The sequence below is a fragment of the Penaeus chinensis genome, chromosome 23 (assembly GCF_019202785.1).
Source record: "Penaeus chinensis breed Huanghai No. 1 chromosome 23, ASM1920278v2, whole genome shotgun sequence".
NCBI classification, from domain to species: domain Eukaryota; kingdom Metazoa; phylum Arthropoda; class Malacostraca; order Decapoda; family Penaeidae; genus Penaeus; species Penaeus chinensis.
Genome location: NC_061841.1, coordinates 21,788,117 through 21,808,825, shown reverse-complemented (window position 1 = coordinate 21,808,825; position 20,709 = coordinate 21,788,117). Strand labels below are relative to the sequence as shown.

At 35.1% G+C, this 20,709-nt stretch overlaps 1 protein-coding gene across 3 annotated transcripts in view; it reads right to left on the bottom strand.

Moving 5' to 3' along the window:
- Positions 1-2,579: 2,579 nt before the first annotated feature.
- Positions 2,580-20,709, bottom strand: part of LOC125037464 (rab-like protein 6) — a 22,734-nt gene continuing 4,604 nt past the window's right edge. Inside the window, exons 1-14 of one of the 3 annotated variants that reach the window (XM_047630610.1) lie at positions 20,440-20,508; positions 19,453-19,620; positions 18,676-18,782; positions 15,204-15,296; positions 14,150-14,274; positions 13,862-14,002; positions 10,101-10,310; positions 9,653-9,822; positions 9,288-9,477; positions 8,388-8,554; positions 7,734-7,878; positions 7,048-7,532; positions 5,222-5,358; positions 2,580-5,001 (exon numbers count right to left, since the gene is read on the bottom strand). In XM_047630610.1, the coding sequence (XP_047486566.1) occupies positions 4,723-5,001; positions 5,222-5,358; positions 7,048-7,532; positions 7,734-7,878; positions 8,388-8,554; positions 9,288-9,477; positions 9,653-9,822; positions 10,101-10,310; positions 13,862-14,002; positions 14,150-14,274; positions 15,204-15,296; positions 18,676-18,782; positions 19,453-19,585 (2,382 nt within the window). In that variant the 5' untranslated portion in view covers positions 19,586-19,620; positions 20,440-20,508 and the 3' untranslated portion in view covers positions 2,580-4,722. Of the gene's footprint in view, positions 5,002-5,221; positions 5,359-7,047; positions 7,533-7,733; positions 7,879-8,387; positions 8,555-9,287; positions 9,478-9,652; positions 9,823-10,100; positions 10,311-13,861; positions 14,003-14,149; positions 14,275-15,203; positions 15,297-18,675; positions 18,783-19,452; positions 19,621-20,439; positions 20,509-20,709 lie in introns of those variants that run through there. The other 2 variants (XM_047630612.1, XM_047630611.1) reach the window with 2 other exon arrangements.

Genomic DNA, 20,709 nt, shown 5'->3' with positions numbered 1-20,709 from the left:
TTAACCGACGTCGCGTTATTCAGGGCGCCGCGTACCTTCTACAACAACTCCCCTCCTAAAGAGACTCCTCACCTGCCCTACGTCCTTAGCCTGTCCTACAGTAAGGAGATCTAGTCTCTCCGTCGCCCTCTTCATTGCAGGCTGCTCTTTCGCCAGGTGAACACACTCCGTCGCAACCTGGTCAACACCAGCCCTCCCTCTACCTCGAAGGTAGCATATTTCGCCTGTTCCTCCGACCTGATCTGACCTTCCTTCGCTTCCGTTCGCCTGTCCTCACCTGTCCTCACCTGTCCTAGGCTACCGCGTTGCCTCTGCTCTATCTCTTTATACCTCCTCCTCTCCCTTTCCTCTTCAGATCTGAAGATGGAATCCAGGTGGATTTCGCAACTGTAGTCTCATTTTCAATAAATCTAGTTTTTGCATTGTGGTTATTTCTAAATAGTATCAACACGGAAGAGTATCTTAGCATTCATATATATATATATATATATATATATATATATATATATATATATATATATATATATATATATATATATATATATATATATATATATATATATATATATATATATGATCGCATCCACCCACACACACGAACCCTTGTAATAATACCCGAGATCTACAAATCACCACGCTAAAATAATGTTTGAATAGCTCACATACATTAGTAGTTAGATATCCTGTTAATAAGATTTCATTAGATTAGATTAGATGTGTTCTATTATAAATCCATCCAGCAGGTGCAAGATATTTTCAATGTCACATACACCACACTGGTTAGTAAATCAAAATATATTTGTAGTAAAATGAATGCAAATGAATATCTTATATCTAATGTATTTCATTCATATCTTCAACTGAAATACTATATGTATTTCTGATGAATATATAATCAAAACATCTCAAAGACTTCCATTCTCATTCACAAGTTTTTCTACATTTGTCATAATGGAAACTATTCCCTGAATACCGAGACAGGTATAGCCTCGTCTGCAATAGCTGAAGTTCGGACAAAGGCTGTGCTATATAAAAGGAATTCAAGGTTATAATAAGTTGTATTTGATTACAACAACATAAATTTTTGGATATTATTTTTTCTTTTTCTTTTTTTTACAAATTTTGTTTATTCTAGTAATAAGGTGTACTTATGAAGGTCCACTTTAACATAGAAGATGAGAATTCATCATGTATTTTTTTCTGAATGAATTTCGAATTCAGAATTAAAATGGAAAATGAATTAAAAAAACATGAGGTAAATCAAAGTAAAAAAAAATCACATGTTCTGTAATATTCAAAAAAGTTCCAGCATATACATTCTATCCCTAACATCACATTAATTATTTTTACACTCAAATAACCATCTTCAAAATAGGAACTGATTCCCTGATCATATATATATATATAAACTTCATATTGCAAAATAAGGTACAAGTCTTCATTCAAGAACCAAACTAACATAATCTTGGTAAATTTTAATGTATCAATCCTAAAGTCCTTAATTCTTAAGTCTAATCAGACCTGAACACTCACCAACCTTCAATTTTTCAAATGTACATAATTCACACCGGTTTCATAATGAGAACATGTATTAACAATTTTTTTTTATTATTATTATCATACTTTTCATATAAACAAAAATATCAGAACAAAATCATTAGTTCCAGGAATCAGAAGCTTAATCATTATTAAGATAGAGTTAGAAAAAAAAGATGAGAAGCCTGACCTCTTTCCCTTGTAACACAAAGTCATCGCGTAATTAAAGGCGGCCATTAACCCAAAAACCTGACCAAGAAATTATGGGGGGAACCTACGGGACTGTGAATTTGAGCTTACGTGTTACGAGATTCACATCTGCTTTTGCTCTGCGACGCTTGCAAGAAGTTAGTGATAAATAAACCAGGCATATAAAAGGGCACGAACTGAAAGCAAGCAGTGGTAGAAAATAAATTTGAAAACTCTAGTATAAACAACTTTCTGCATGAACCAACATACGCGAGTAATTTCACGCGGGGCCTAAAACCGGGTTATAATTCTATCCCATTTCTATTTTAAAATCCTAAGATTCAAAGTGCCATGGCACAATCCCTTTATATAAAACTGACTATAGGTGATCTATTTACACTATCCCTAGAAAAAGTAAAGGATAGAAACCAATTAATTTATATTTGTACTAAAATAAGGCCATAATACAGGGTCTTCCTAATAAACAGATTAAAGAGTAAAAAACACCTTGATGACTTTTGATCTCTACAAAAATAGGGCTGTTTCAAATTAATAAACAATAACTCTATATAATTTGTAATATTCAAATCTAATAATTATAATTTTACTGCATTTTTTTTATTTTTTTATGTGTGTTTGCGTGTGTTTGCGTGTATTTGCGAGTGTTTGCGTGTGTGTGCGTGTGTGTGTGTGTGTGTGTGTGTGTGTGTGTGTGTGTGTGTGTGTGTGTGTGTGTGTGTGTGTGTGTGTGTGTGTGTGTGTGAGAGAGAGAGAGAGAGAGAGAGAGAGAGAGAGAGAGAGAGAGAGAGAGAGAGAGAGAGAGAGAGAGAGAGAGAGAGTGGGTGGGTGGGAGTGGGTGTGGGTGGGTATGAGTGTGGGTGTCTATGGGTGTAGTATGCAAGGGTGTGGGTACACATGTATTTATGTGTGGTTGTGGTTGTGTATGCTTGTGTGTACATACATGCATTTGTGTATATGCTTGTACACGTGTTCCTGTGCTCACTGTATGCACATGTGTGTATGGATACACAAGCGAAGATGTATACATACATATGTATGTAAGGATGTAATTAAGTACTAATATTTGGCAAAAGAATCATGAAAACAATAAGAACAAAACTCAAACCCCAAAACCAACCAGCACAAGGTACTCTGAGAACATTCTACACGAATGACATACGGGTCAACATAAGATGCAATGGCTGTCCACTACAGCTGATCCATCTTCTTCTTCAGACACTCTCAAGATTTCCCATTTTATAACATCTTCCCTTCTTTTTTTTTTTGCATCTTGGCAAAAAGAAAAAAAAAAAAAAAATCATAACAAATAATCTACACCTAAATAGCTTCACACCAACTCTAATGACAAATGTAAACATAAACATGTTATACTCAACAATTAACACATTAACAGTTAGTTACCAGTAACCATATGGAGAATAACTATACCCACAACAATACTGATGATGACAATCAGAGGAAAGTAATATCATTCCAGTTGAACATTCATAGACAGTTCACTCCATATCACGTCCATACAATGATTACTAAAATGGCTCTGATTCTGAAGAAGAAAAAAATAAATTGCAATAATCATGGACAGAAATGACTATCAGTCAATAACTGCTTCTCAGTAACACATATCAAATTAAAGGATATAGCAAACACTTTATTACTCTGGCCAAAGCTTATCTTCACATTTCCCAAGCTCAGATTAACTAAAGCCAAGGCCACAACATTATTAGTCAACATACGCAAGCAAGGAGAGGAAAACTTACATTGGTGCGTTTACAAATTGTGATCCGGCATGTACAACCACTGTGAAATCTTCCGTCACAGCCCTCGTACGATTTTGGTGCATCCAATATGATGATATGATAATGGTAACCAATAAAAAAATAATGTTAACAATATTGAATATAATTCTTAGAATGAGAAACATGAAGCAATAATAAAAATAATGAAAATGGCGACGTAAGTATTGACCAGTTCCAGAACAGTGGACTTGTGAAGAGAATAACAGGGAATGATTTAACCCAGTCGTATTTTGGACGATGATGATGATGATGATAATGGTGTAAAAATTGGCAACAATAACAAAAACACACAAAAGTTATTTTTATGACACTAAGGGTAAAAATGCTGTGTTCCTCTCCTTAAATTATTCGCATGGCACCTTCAGTAAACAGTAAGACTATTTTCTCTTCTCTTTCATCACCACTTTACAAATGATGATGTTACTATGAAACTTTAAATATTTGTCTCTAATTTTTCCATCTTATATATAAATATAGAAGTACTTATTTTTGTCAAGATTTTTGTCTATAATTTCATATCAATTTGGAAGAGCAAAATCATTGATGAAATATAAAATATCCAGCTATCTCAACCAGCATCTTATGCTCACTGTTTTCACTAACAATTCTCAATTTTACATTTATATTCTCCAGTGATAAAAATCTTAGAAATGCATTAATGGAGTGTTAATTATAAAATCCTCTTATATGGAAATCAGTGTTTAAAATATGGTCATCATTGCCCAAACCCATTCAAAAATAAATAAATAAATAAATAAATAAATAAATAAATAAAAAAAAAAGAAAAAAAAAAGAAAATAGAAAATCTTTGCAATTATGAAAAAAAAAAAAAATGAGCAGGTTTCCAAAGACCATTCTTTTTCCTAATGGACATTATCCAAAAAGAAAAAAAGAAAAAGTTATATAATGGCTTACACTGTCAAGAAAAGGCATTGGGCATTCCTTTATCATACACTGTCAAAACTTTACATATTAATCTTTGATAAAGAAGATTCACTTTCATAACAGTGGTAATGGTTTTGATTCACAATTACTCGATACAAATGGTGTAATATCCCTGGTTCTTCTTAAAAAGAAAAAAAAAAATCTATATCTCAAAAGGTTCATATACACTGTACTGTCCAAGCACAAATAACAAACTTTCTGACTGATACACATACATGACAGTCCATCCCATACCTTACCAACTATATAAATAAGAAAATACTATCAATAAGACCGAACTGGAAGCTTCTACGTAAATACTATTTGGACGAACTAAGGGAGAACAGGGAATGGCCGGATTCAGATGGCTTCGTAAGCCTCGTCGAAACTCCTTCTCTGGCGAGGCTCCGAAGAATTCCTCGAGGTCGTCCTTCTCTTTGTCTCGCCTTTTCTTCTTCTTCTTCTTGTCTCCGTCCTTCTCCTTGTCTTTATCTTTGCTCTTCTTCTTGTGTTTCTTAGATGACTTATCATCATCCTGCAATAAAAGCAATGACACAGTTTCATGAAAGACATAATTATCAACTTTTGTATATACAATATCATGATTTTTTATTTAAATATGTACATGTGCAGGAGGTTGTGTGAACTGTGTGTAAAAGCCACACACAAACTTTCACAGTGCATACAAATGTGTATCTGTATGTCTATGCCCTTGTGCGCTTGTGGATGCATGTGCCTATAGAACTGTATGTTACCTTTTCCTTCCTTTCTTTATCCTTCTTCTTATGCTTCTTTTTGCGCTCCGAGTGTTCTGTTGGGCTCTCGCTCCTTGATGTGCTACAGCTGTGGTGGCTCATCTTCTCCACTCCTTTGCACGTCTCCACTGAGGAACCTGATATCAAGAGTAACATTTGTACTGCACGTACCACTTACACTACACAGTAGGAGTAACACTTATACCATGCACTTAGATTATACTGATGCCAGGAGTGTATTATATATATGTGTATGTGTGTGTATACATACATACATACATACATACATACATACATATATATATATATATATATATATATATATATATATATATATATGACGATGACAATGACAATAACGATGACAATGATGACACCGATAATGATAGCAATAATAGTTATAATAATGACAACAACAACAACAACAATAATAAAAATATTAATAATAATGATAATAATAATAATAATAATAATCATAATAATCATAATAATATTGATACCATCAATGATAATGATACTGCTACTATTACTACTAGTACTAATAATAATGATAATGATAATAATAATATTGATGATGATGATGATGATGATGATGATGATGATGATGATGATGATGATGATGATGATGATAGCAATTACATTAATAATGATAATAATATAACATTGATGATGCTGAAAAAGAATAAAAAATAATAATAATAATAATTATTATAATAATAACAATAATAATAATAATAATAATAATAATAATAATAATAATAATTATAATAACAATAACAATAACAATAATAATAATAATAATAATAATAATAAAAATAATAATTATAATCATTATAATAACAACAGCAAAACAACAAGAAAAGCAATAATAATTACAACAACAGTACAACTACTGCAGCTACTACTTAACCCAATGTCGCTGGGGAAAATGAAAAAAAAATGGGGAAAATGCTATGCTTATTTTCTATATTTTTTGTGAAAAAAGATGGCTCTGCTAGTGCTTAGCCACAAAGGAGTCAATTAGTAGACCTTGTGACCGTACCTGATTTGAATTGACGGGAAAAATGTATTTTTTACTAGTGCTATGAATATCGATGGTGTTATTTTTATTATAACCATTATAGTTATTATAATGTTTTTTAACATTAGTAACAGCAAAATAAGATAACGTAAAATATTTCGTAAATCAAAGAAAGGGGTGAACAGGCGAGACAGGCAGTACTCGTAACTGGCTCATTGGTGACTTAGTACAAGTGTAGCCATCTATGTGTAAAAACAATCAAACAAGTACTCACTGTGGGCATAGTACATGTCTACACGTCATACCCATCGGCAAGGGGTTAATAATAATAATAATAATAATAATAATAATAATAATAATACTAATAATAATAACAATAATGACAACAATAATAAAAATAATAGCAATTATACTAGTAAAGTTAATAATATAATGATAATGATAATAATAATAATGATAATTATAATAATAATAATAATAATAATAATAATAATAATAACAATAATAACAACAATAATAATAATAACTGAAATCAAAATACTGTCTGTCTAACAAGTAGGTATTTCCTAGCACAAATACACTTGTAATATCATCAATATTATCAATAAATATACACTATAACTTTATGGTAATGAATACTTCTATACTACTTATAACACACAAAACAGGCATATGCAACAATTATAATACACTTCATAATTCTATGTATTGTTCTCCAGAAAAAAATAAATTTAAAGTCTTTACTTTATGATACTATAAACATCTATGTAAGTTCATACAGTACCTTTAAACCCTTTTCTCTCACCTTGATTATCATCAGAGTCATCTAGAGTAGCTCCTTCTGGCATGTCAGTTGCAGTGGATATATAAGGATTGGCTATAGTTCCTTCTTCTGAGTTTAGCCAGTCATCTAACTTGTCCTCCTTGGCCTGCTCTTCCCCATCACAGTGTCCAAAGTTAAGTACAATCCCAGCCTCTTTATTGCTGTGAGTGTCTGGTGACCCCTCAAGGCCTAATTTGGACAAGGCTACTGAAACGTCATTTTCACAGTTTAGTTTCTCACTATCACTAACTTTCCGTTTGTTATTCTTTGGCTTCTTAGAAGTTCTTACCTCTTTCTCGTCACTTTTACTATCAAGCACAGAGTCTACTTTTGCAAAGATTCCCACTGAGTCATCTTCAAAGTCTTCGTCTGCAGCAATTTCTACATTCGACCCGAGGTTGAGGTCATCTGGGTCTAGGTCCACTTGGAAGCCTGACACCATTGGATTTCCATCACATTCTTCCTCACTAGAGTAGAAAATAATTGTTACAAATTTATAAAATAATAACAGCATTAATAATACTTATCATAATTCATTTTGCTTAAATTTGATAATGTTACTGAACAGAAAAGACAAACTTGTCAATCAACATCAGGATTCACACTTGTGCTATCTTATTTCTGAATTAAATAATAATAATAATAATAATATATTAACATCTCAGTACCTGTCCTCTTCGGCAGTGGGGCTGGGTTCTTTGCCAGAGGAGGTGAGGACATCACTCAAGAAAGACTGATCTAACTTGCCGCCATCAGGTACAAAGTCGTCCACAGAGACAGGGTCCACAGATCCTACTGTTGGCATGACGCAGTCTGGAGTTGATCGAAGAAATTATACATAATATATGGTAAGCTACATATATCAGAAATTCCCTTTGAGAACTTTATTTATGAATCTCCCTTGTTATGAGCGGCACAACTGTGTTTATCGAAGTTGAAAAATTTGTATGATCATTGTGCAATATTGGTACATCTGTCTAGCTATCAATAAACAGTTGTAAAGAAGGAAAAAATGCATTACTGTACAATAAGAATTTCCAAAAGATGAGATGTAGTATCATGATCTCATATGTCCCATTCAAAATATTTTTTTATCACAGCAAAAATTAATATATGAAACAATAATAAAAAAAAAGGAATCTCAACTAATCACACCTAAAAGTCAAATATGAAATCAAAATCTATAATATTACCATAAAAAAAAAACCAAGCACAAGATAACAAAAAAAAAAAGATTACATAAATCCATCAATCACAAGCAAATCACAATCATCTTATCACACAAATATAGTTTGACAGACTTAAACTGCAGAATCTCATACCAGCCGTTGCCTCCACTGCAGGTTCTGGGTCTTTGTTCTTGTTAAAAATTCGAGACATAAAGCTAGTCTTCTCTTGTGTTTTCTCTGGACTCTGGCTGGTCGAGTTTTGTGCACCACTCGAGGGACTGTTGCTACTGCTGTTGCTGCTGCTGTTGTTAGTGCTAGTGCTGTGAGGAGAAAATAGACATTAGAAAATGATGATGATGATGATGATGAAAGTAGGAAGGAAGGAAGGAGGAGAGAAAGAAAGAAGAAAGGAAAAAGAATAGAAAAAAGGAGCAGAGGAGAAAAAAGAAGAAAAGGAAGAAAAGGGGATGATGATGAAAGAAGGAAGAAGGAAGGAAGGAGGAGAAAAAGAAAAAGAAAGGAAGTAGAATAGAAAGACAGAGCAGAAGATGAAGAAAAACAAGATCAAGACAATGACAAAGAAGAACAAGAAAAACAAGAAAAAAACAGGATGAAAACTTAGACTAAGAAGAACAAGAACAAGATAAAAGGAAACAGAAAATGAAGAAGTAGGAGATAATGAAGAGAAAGAAGAAAAGGAAGAAAAACAGAAGAGGCAAAAAGACAGAGTAAAAGAAGAAGAAGGAAAACAAGAAGAAGAACAAAAGCAAGATGAAGAACAAAAAGGAAGATGATGAAAAAGAAGAAAGAATAAGAAAAACAAGATGGCAAAGGAAAGAAGAAGACGATAAACTCAACAGAGAAAAAGAAGAGTATAAAAGAAAATGACAAAGAAGAAAGAATATGAAAAGAGAAACAACAAAAAACATAGACCAAAGAAAAAAGAAAATAGAAAAGAAAACAAAATACACATTTATCTTTCATCCATATGCAACTGCATGACTGCCAACTTTAAATCAATAATTCTAGCATAAATTCTTTCACAGCAACAACCTTGGTGCTGTGGTTGGGGTTGTGGCCGTGGCTGCCTTAGATGCTTGTGGTGTTGTTGCTGGTGTCTTGGCTGTTTGTGTGGCTGGTGTTGGCACTTGAGGTGATACTCGATCTGTGGGCCGAGGGCTGGACTGCGTACTTGAAGCAGATGATGATAGACTGACTGGAACTGACACTGACTTTGCAACAGCTGCAATGTTTCAAAATGAGAGAATAAAATTTAACTGCATTAAAAAAAAAAAAAAAAAAAAAAAAAATATATATATATATATATATATATATATATATATATATATATATATATATATAAATTCATATACAAACATATGTGATATACCAGATGTCTACAAGCATATATAACTTACCTAAGCTATTAGGACCATTTACTGTGGGAGGGGCAGATGTTGCGGATGCCATGCTGTTTATGGATCGTGACTGCGGAATGGGTGACGTGTTGATTGGGGCAGCAACCTGTGCAACTGGGGCAACCGATTCTGCTGCTGCTCTTCGTCGATCAGTCAGCTGAGTCAAAAATCTGAGAAGATGAGGAGATACACTGTTATAAGGTCTATTGATATATAGATAAGGTTAAAACTGAGAAACATGTCTGCAGAATATCAAAAGTCAACTAAAAAAATGAGGAATGGAAGAAATTAAATAAATAAATAAACAAATAAATACATGCCTCCTGGACAAAACCTGTAATCACATCTCCACAATAATATACACCAATAAAAAAAAAAAAAAAAAGATAAATTTACACCAACATATCACCTTAAGCAAAGCAGTTAAAACCCAATACCAGACACATACACATCATAGTTTGCGTCGTCACTCTCTTGGTAGAGTTCTAGTTCCTGAATGGTCGCGTCAATCTCTGCCGTGTTGGTCTCCAGCTGGCGCAGGAGAGTCTCTCGTTGCAGCTGCAGGAACGGCAGGTTGAAGAACTTGTGCAGCAGCTTCAGACCAAAGCCATTGCGCATGGAAGATTCTGTGTACCGGACATCAGCTGCGCCATCAGGTCTGTAATAAAGAGGCTTAATATATTGATACCATATTCATACATATCTTAGATTAAAATCTTGGGGTGGTTGGTTCTCTACCACTGTCCTTAGTTAGGAGATTGTCCATAAACAGCGTGGGTAAGTGGGGTAAAATCTTTAGATACTCATTTATAACAAAAAAGATCCAACTTTCCTTTAATCTGGGGTATTTTGTGTATTGTACGATTATATCTCTATTGCTATTAAATCATAAGCATCTCTTGTGTACCACTATGTGATGAAAAATCTGGAAAAACATCAACAATATTTAAAGAAACAAATTTTAAAATTTGCTTTAGTTTCTTCAGAATTTTTATTTTTCTAAAAAAAAAAAATATTTTTAGGGAAAAGGGGAGGAAAATTAAAAAACCCTGACATAGATTTCGGGGGGGGGGGGGGGGGGGGGGGCTGGTGGAAGGCTGGTGAGATGAGCCCGCGGACCCCGGGGCACAACTGAAGGCCAAACAAGGTCAGATGAACTTGTCAGCTAGTCCTTGCTGAAGCAATGTTTCTCCGCTGGACTTCGAGCCACATGGCAAACAGCCACGCGGTCTATGTCTAATGGCTTACACAAATTGTGCTCATATACACGATATACAGTGACCACTGTGAAAAGGAGCCAAATCCTACCGTAGGTTACATGACAGTTGTATAACAAAGGTATTGCTTTTCATAGACCACTTATGTTACTATTTTCTTCCATATACATTCTTACTTGTGTAAGAATGTACATGTGGACACAGAAATTCACATGTGTATGGATATGTGTACTTGTGTGTAAACATGAGTCCATGTATGTTTAATGTGTATGTGTCTGCATGTATGTGCATATCTATCTGACCAGAAGCTATGAGTAACTTATAATTTCCTGTGATTCTTTGTGCATGTGTTTGAGTGTCTACACTGAAAATGGGGAATCAAAAACATGTGTATTTCTTGCATTGTAAAGATATTCACTCTCATTCATATTTTTTTCTACATGTGCTGCAATGATCATGAGAATCTGTCATGTTTAACACATTTTCTGAAAAAGAGTAGATGAGGGTCAAAGCTTTGCTGTGCTTCCTAAATATGATGAGCAAAGTATATAATTTTCAGCATAATCCCCAAAAAAGTAATAGTAAGTGTGTGCTCCCATAGTGTTTGACAGCCTAGGTATTTTATTTCCCTCCATCTCATTTTTATTTCATCTCTCCTCTCCTATCTCTTATCCTTATCCTTATCCCTCTCCCTCTCCCTCTCCCTCTCATTTTCTCTCTCTCTCTCTCTCTCTCTCTCTCTCTCTCTCTCTCTCTCTCTCTCTCTCTCTCTCTCTCTCTCTCTCTCTCTCTCTCTCTCTCTCTCTCTCTTTCTCTCTCTCTCTTCTCTCTCTCTCTCTCTCTCTCTCTCTCTCTCTCTCTCTCTCTCTCTCTCTCTCTCTCTCTCTCTCTCTCTCTCTCTCTCTCTCTCTCTCTCTCTCTCTCTCTCTCTCTCTCTCTCTCTCTCTCTCTCTCTCTCTCTCATGTTTGTACATGAGACAGCAATGTTAGATAATACTTTCTCATTACTTTTTTTCTAAATGATCTATAAAATAATATAAAAATAGACATTTCTTTAAAGATAACCTAAATATACTATCCTCCTTCAGGTAAGTTCCATGAGAACAGACCTCCCCGCCCACCAAAAATACTGAGGCAGGCCTTAACTCATTAAGTATGGGTGCCTTGCAGCTCGTACATGACCCAAAAACAGGACCATAGCCAGGTACCTCCTATGTGAGATTTTTCTTCTCAGCTTACATTGCAGTTGGGTGTGGGCACTCGCAGCCAAAGGTACCATCCAGAAATATGGGTGTTACACTCCGAGAGGTCCATTGTAAGAAAAGTGATTTTTGTTTTTTTACCTTTTTCTAGTGAGAGAGAGAGAGAGAGAGAGAGAGAGAGAGAGAGAGAGAGAGAGAGAGAGAGAGAGAGAGAGAGAGAGAGAGAGAGAGAGAGAGAGAGAGAGAGAGAGAGAGAGAGAGAGAGATTTAAAATGAAAATGAAAATGAAAATGAAAATGAAAATGAAAATGAAAATGAAAATAAGAATGAAAATTAAAATGAGGGAGAAGAAATAGGAGAAGAGAGATGAAATAAAAATGAGATAGAAGGAAATAAAATACATAGGCTGTCAAACACTATGGAAGCACACACTTACTATTACTTTTTTCGGGATTATGCTAAAAATTATATACTTTGCTCATCAAATATAGGAAGCACAGCAAAGCTTTGACCCTCATTTTTTTACAACACAAAGATCATATCATTTGGCTCCAATTCATTACCCCCTTGCCAACGGGTACGACAGGTAGACACATGCTATGCCCACTGTTAGTACTTGTTTGATTGTTTTTACACATAGATGGCTATACTTGTACTAAGTCACCAATGAGCCAGTTACGATTACTGCCTGTCTCGCCCATTCACCCTTTTCTTTGATTTACGAAATAGTTTACGTTATCTTATTTTGCTGTTACTAATATTAAAAAACATCATAATAATTATAATATTTATAATAAAAATAACACCATTGATATTCATAGCACTAGTAAAAAAAACGTTTTTCCCGACAATTCAAATCAGGTACAGTCGCAAGGTCAACTAATTGACTCCTTTGTGGCTAAGCACTAGCAGAGCCATCTATGGGCAGACATTTCACAACAAAATATAGAATATAGGCACTGCATTTTCCCCTCGGCATTGTCAAGGGTCAATTTTTAAGAAGGGCCAAACTTATTTATAGGCTAACTGTATCAAATTGTCAAAATACTGTATTTTTGGCTATATCTTTTATGGTTGGTTGGTTGGTTGGTTGAATTAATCAATTAATCAATAAAAAAATGTAAGTAAATGAATAAAAAAAAGAACACAAATAAATTTTTAAAAATAGATATGCAGTATACATATAATGTATAAGTATATATATATATATATATATATATATATATATATAATTTTTTTTTTCTATATATAATGTATAAATATATTATTTATATATAGATAAATATATATAAATAAATATATTATAAATATACATATATATAATATATACATATATATATATATATATATATATATATATATATATATATATATATATATTATATTATATTATATATATATATATATAATAATATAATAATAATATATATATATATATATATATATATATATATATATATATATATATGCGTGTGTATATATATAAATAAATATTATATATATATATATATATATATATATATATATATATATATATATATATATATATATATATATGTATATATATGTATATATATGTATATATATATATATGTATATATACATATTATATATATACTATGTATATACTATGTATATACTATATATATATATATATATATATATATATATATATATACATACATACATATACAAACATATACAAACATATACAAACATATACATATACATATACTTATGCATAAGCATATACTTATAATATATATACATATACAACTACAGTAACTTACCTCTCCAAGCTCTCAATGAAAAACTTCACATCATCTTCGGACACAACACGATGATGGCCCATGTCCCTGTGATTGGCCAGGACCAGGATTGGAATATGACTAGGCACATTTTCAATCTCCCGTCGGACGTACTCAAATGTCCTGGAAATTACAATATTTTTGTATTCATTTCTTACATCCTTCAGTTATTCTTAAACATTATAGTTCTTGCTGCTTTATTAGCAAAATGCCTTGGAATTATTCAATTACCCTCATTACAACTATTAGATCAGGTGTTCAGCAACTTACCAGTTTTTTGTCATGTCAAGCATAAGGATGACCCCATTGGTTCCTTTGTAAACATCTAGGAACTCCGCATCAAGAGCTGGTTCTTCAAACTCCAAAGATGTATTATCCAACTTCAAACCTTCCATCTGCAAATTTGCAACGGGACTTTTAGTATAATATAGTATAGTATCACACTTAGTACAAATATGTGTTTTCTCACACCACTAAGTGATTACTGAGGCCACCGATAAAGGTAAAAGCTAAATTCTACCGGATATATTAGGGCAAGAGAGGGTCTGGTCTGATGCCTCATCTGATAGCAAACTGTGAGGGAATCCTACAATCTCTATCTCACTAGAAAATATAGGGTAGAGTTTCACTGGTGTTGAATGGATGGCCAAGAGGTAATGACGCTGAACAAGTGCTTAATACCACGCCACTCTAACTGAACCTATACCATTTCTATGCTTGATATCTGTGGACTAAAATTATTTGTTCTTGACAACAGCCATCAAATGCAATGCACTGATACCAACTGATTTGACTATTGGATCACTATTCCAACAATTACCAAACTACTTATATATTGTATATTATTTAATCATGACTCAAATATCATTCCTGAACCCTTGATAAAAATGAAAATAGCATAAAAATAACTCAAAAATCTTATTAATGGGCTAACACATCCCAAGAAAAAAAAACTGGACCTGAAAGTTAACCCAAGATTCCTAAGACCAGGTAGTCTGAAAAGTCTAATCAGAATTAATACAACTTGGAAAAAACAAAATTGTTTCCAGTACTTCCAAAAAATACACATTTAATCTTTACGGGAGGAAGCACAGCAATTGTCATTTTAGGGTATGCAAGCACACTGGAGAAAAAAGTTATCTGAAAAGTGTCTAATTTATTCATGTTGTGAGTATCCAAAAATTCACACTAGAACATTTTACAACTTAAGTGTCTTTAAAAATCGACCAACAAAACTTGCTTTCCCCCTCCTGTGCAAAAATGAAGCTCTGAACTTTGATGTCCTTTTGGGGTCAATTGCAAAGTTAGTGAATTCTTAACTTACCTTCTTCTTCTTCTTTCCCTTATCAACAACATCCCACACTTCAACTTTCACAACATCATCTGTAGCTTTGTAACTCCACTGTATGCTGGCCACCTGCAAAATAGGGGGAATATGAATAATCTACTATATCAACTGTAATATCAAGACTGCATTTCAGTCCATAAATGTCTCTATAATCTTTTAAAATACTGTAAAATTTACTTCAGAAATCAATCTGCTAATGCATCCTTATAATTACTATGCAGATGACAATTAAACTTTGATATCACACATTTAGACATCCGCATGTCCACCTTCAGTGCTTCAGCAACAACAAACAAACCTCCATCCCTTATATCCTGTAAACCTCCCTGAAGATTTTAGTCAAAGACATAAAGAAAGAAAGAAAGAAAAAAAAAAATTAAATCAAAGCTCATTGCAAGAACATACATGAGGTTTCTTGTTCTTTGCGAGAGCAAAGTGTGGGAAGCCTACATGAAATCAGCATAGGTACTTTATCTCCTTAACCAAACACTGCAGGGTGGTTTCCCAATGTGAAAGCCCTCTCTCCTGGGCTGTATTCATAGTGGCCCAGGCCCTGCTGTCGGGGGATCATATTGGCACTATAGAGTGCATGACATGACCGTACATGCCCCCGCAAAACAGGACCAGTGCACTATAGCATGTATGCACATGCCAAACAGAATATAGTCCAGGCATGCCATGGCATGTATGTACATGCCACCCAGTGGCAAAGGGTTAACCCCCTCCCTAGCTCCTCTCTTAGAAAACCTTCTACAATGCAATCTTTCATTAATTAACCTAAATCCAACAGGCATGGCATGTACATATATGCCATGCAAACTGTGAGTTTACTTTATTAATTATTTCTACACATAGAAAGCTACACTTGTACTATGTCCCCAAAGAGCCATTTACGAGTACTGCCTGTCTCACCTGTTAACCCTTTTCCTTGATTTTCAAAAATATTCCAGGAAAGATGAAATCAGGTAAGGTCTACTGACTCTTTTGTGGCTAAGCACCTACAGAGCCATCCATGTGCAGAGACATTTCACAAAAAATTTAAAATGAGCAAAGCATTTTCCTGGCAGCATTGAGTTAATTAACTCTTTTCTGTCTGCCTTTCTCTCTATTCTCTTCATCCATTCATGTATTCATTTTATTACCTATCATTCATTCATTCATTCACTTTTGTTTTCTTCTTCATTCATTCATTCTTATTTTTATTCTCTCATTCTTTTATTTATTCACTCTTTACTGTTAAATATCTCATTCATTCACTATCTCTCTTTCTCCTTTTCTTTCCTTCTTTCTCTCATTCATCTAGACATTCATTCTCCCTCTTTCTTTACACTTGCCCTGCTACACCTGAGCCTCTTCTACAACATCTCTCTCATCATCTGTATAATAAATCTTGTCTAAAAAATCATGCTGCTATTGTATCTGATGTAGATTTGGCTTAAGTGGCTCCCTGCAGCTTTTTTACACACACACACAGACACGGACACAGACACAGACACAGACACAGACACAGACATATATAAGGAGAGAGAGGGAGAAAGAGAGAGAAAGAGAGAGAAAGAGAGAGAAAGAGAGGGAGAGAGAGAGAAAGAGAGGGAGAGAGAAAGAGAGGGAGAGAGAGAGAGGGAGAGAGAGAGAGGGAGAGAGAGAGGGAGAGAGAGAGGGAGAGAGAGGGGGAGAGAGAGGGGGGAGAGAGAGAGAGAGAGAGAGAGAGAGAGAGAGAGAGAGAGAGAGAGAGAGAGAGAGAGAGAGAGAGAGAGAGAGAGAGAGAGAGAGAGAGAGAGAGAGAGAGAGAGAGATGTATATACCTATACCTATATATATATATATATATATATATATATATATATATATATATATATATATATATATGTATAGATATAAATAAGCATCATCTGGGTTCCCTCTCCATCAGGGCCTCTGGTGATTTTTGTTAAAACTACATATCACATCAAATTTACTAATTGATCAGAATCACTAAATGATACCAATGAACAGCTTTTACTAAAACAAAAATGATACTGGTCATCGCCTTTATAGAAGATGTTATTGGATTTATTATTTGGACTGGTCTATATCTCTTTATGGAGTGATTGTGTGGGTGTGAGGGCCCACAGGTATGTCTGGGTGCTGAAGGTGAAGTGGAGATTAAAGGGGTGCTGGTAGGCTCCCCAGTTGGATAAGGAGTCCCTGTGTTGCTGCTGCTGTTGTAAAGTTCGGCTGGAGGATTGGGGGATGATGACCTCGGTTCTGGATTCTGTGGCTTAACCCCTTAATGACGGGTGAAGAAAATAAAAAAAACTCTAAGCTCTGGAGATTAATGGCAATTTTGAGTGTGGGAGTTCGGTACATCAAGCCAAACCCTAAGCTCATAGCACTTTGGTGCAACGCCGTGGCGTACAGGCACACTCCACAGATCGAGCGGTTTGTTATGACACCTCAGCACATGACCCATCAGCAAGGGGTTAAGTACATGTGCAATGTGTAAGTGCCCTGGGAACGAGGGGAGCCCGTGCTGTCCAATAAGCACAGACACAGCTGTGTTCCAACCTAGGAACTTATGCTGAACTTCAGGTTGCGGGGTCATGCTGCTACAGGTACTCCCCCTCCAGAGAGTGAGCTAAGCGAGCGAGCGAAATGCCATGGCGTGTCACTTCGGGGTCACCAGCGTAGAAGATGTTATTGGATCTACTATTTGCACTAGTCTATATCTCTTTATGGAGTGATTGTGTGGGTGTGAGGGCCCACAGGTATGGCTTTTACTGGAGGTGAAGTGGAGATCAAAAGGGGAGCTGGTAGGCTCCCCTGTCAGCTAATGACTGGGCAGTCCTCATACTGCTGCCGCTGTCATGTTCTGCTGGAGAATCGGTGAATACTGATCTCTGTTCCGGAATCTGTGGCTTAAATATACGTGCGCTATGTAACCATACAGGGAACGAGGGGAGCCTGGTGTCCAATGAGCACAGACATGGCTGTGGACCTAGCGTGACCCAACCTGGGAAACCAGTGCAAATGGGAGCTTTGCATATGAAACTCAAAGGAAAAAGCATGGGAACTATACAATTTTCCCACCCTTAGTGAATTTGGCTGCAATGAATATGACTAAAAAGTGACTTTGTCCTACTTTTGAGGGGCTAGAGCACTGGCATAACTCCAGTAACAATAAAACAGATTAACAATTGCTTGGTGTGCATAACTTAGAGCAGCACTGAAATGCTTGGCATGGGTGTACATACATTCCACGACATGTACATACATATAACCCATTGGCAAGGAGTTAAAAGTTCTCCAAGTGAAGATAACCAAAGGTTAACAAGCAATTATGAATACAGCTAACGATCAAAACCCCAAAAAAGTAGACTCGTACAATATGGATCTAACTGGATAATAAAATACCTTACAAATCAACATAAAATCATAGGAAAACAAGAACTAAATAAAATTACATTACCTGAATTTCTTCTGTAGGCACATAATCCTCACAAAATGGCTGACCTTGAAGGCGTCTGAAGAGACAGGACTTCCCTACATTCCGGTCTCCTCTTATAACTATTTTCACTGTAATAAAATATCGTTCATTAACATCTGATTAAGATATCATTAGACCCTTGGGTCCTGCAGGCAGTACCATGGGGTGCCCAACGATTCTGAAGCTCAAACAAAATCTCCAAATGCAAGAAATTACGTTCATTCTTCTAGTCAATATTAAGTTGGACCCAGTCCTGCCAGGAGCCCCCAGTGCCATTCTAGAGGACATGTTAGGGTGCATACAGAGTCAGCTGCATGAGTGAAAAATCAGAAGCATTAGAAGTATATGCTCCTCACTGCAGCATAAATTATTTTTTAGGTAATGAGGATAATTTTTTTTAGCTTTAAGCCTATATATGAGGGTCGATTTCACCTCAACAAATAAAGCTAGAGCCAAATTGCACAACTTTTTAACACAGACAACTTTGAGCAGGTTCAGCTTTACGTAATGTAAAAAGGTCATCCCAGCATGAGGGGTAGTCAATCATAATGTGACATGTCATCCCAGCAGGAACTGATTAAAACAAAAATGTGAAGAACTCTGGATCTTAATGCTAGTACAGTTTATTTTGTCTCTGGTTTCTTTATCTCAGCTGGATTTTGTTACATAGAAAGACCTTGTTCTATATCATTAAAATATATACATATTATAATACAAAACATATTATACTTCTAAGACACATATTCTCATAACACATACTGTTATACTGGACACCGCGTGCAAATCGACGCTGTAAGGATGCAGCCATCGCCTGCACCCCCCCTGGAGGTGACGTAGGGGTAAGTGGGCCATCTGCTCCCCGGCCCGTCAACTTGCGCAGGGCGGAAAACATCTTGAGCCCCTTACTGTCCCAGGATCACGCACTCACTGCAATTTGTAGAATGTTGTATTTGCTATTATCTTAAAATAAATGCTAATAAAATGAAAGAGGCCTATTTGCGTCTTGAATTCCACTAAGCTTACAATTGACCAAACTAAGATTGCCCTGAGATTTAGAAAAACTATTGTAATAAAGAACATATAAAATTCTACTAAAAAGATGTCAAAACAAATCATGGAACATAAAGATAAGGCTTGATTATTACTATTTGCATACCTATGGATCAAGTTATAGGGATACCATAGGCCTATTCATGCTCCAGAAATGCTCAACAAACTTTAGCCAGTAGTAAAATAGTTTTTGCATGGCATCACTTGATGACCTATTCTGGATAATTAACATTAACATTTTAAGTATTTCTTCAACTTATGAAATTGTGAAAGTTAATTCAGCCATTAGTTATTATAAATAAAAATGAATGACAGCAACAGGTTAATGTACTACAGAAATCATTATAATTCTATCACAACACGACAGCACAAAATTACATTTGTAAAACACATTTACTAAGTCACACGCGCACCGTTTAACTCAGTAATTACATGATTCATCACCATATCATCTTCACTTACGTTAAACTTAGTTATTCAGCTAAAAATAAAAACAAAACTCCACATTATAACTGTACAAACGTCCCCAACACCTTTGCCTTCGGGTCTCAGCCACTCAACACAACACAACAAAACCAAATCACGGAAGGATAAACCAAACAAATATAAACCATCTTCCTCATAAGTGATCCTGAAAAACCCTCATAAAACCCTTAAAACACGAGTAATTCGAGAGTTAAACGGACGTAACATCACCTGCCACCTGACCCCAGCAGATTGTAGATCCCAGCTGACTTTGTTGTCAAGTATAGACGAAGTGACGTTTGGGTCCAGGTCGCCCGGGCTTGTGGTATTGGATTCCCTATTCGCTTACTGGCGTGGTGCTCGATTCTATTAGATCTAATATATTGAAGATTGTGGTATTCGACTCCCTTACCTGACATATGTTGAAGATTACGGTATTCGAACTCCAATTTGTGTATGGTTCTGGTATTTAAAACTCCTGTCTTCGGGTTGCTATGGAGT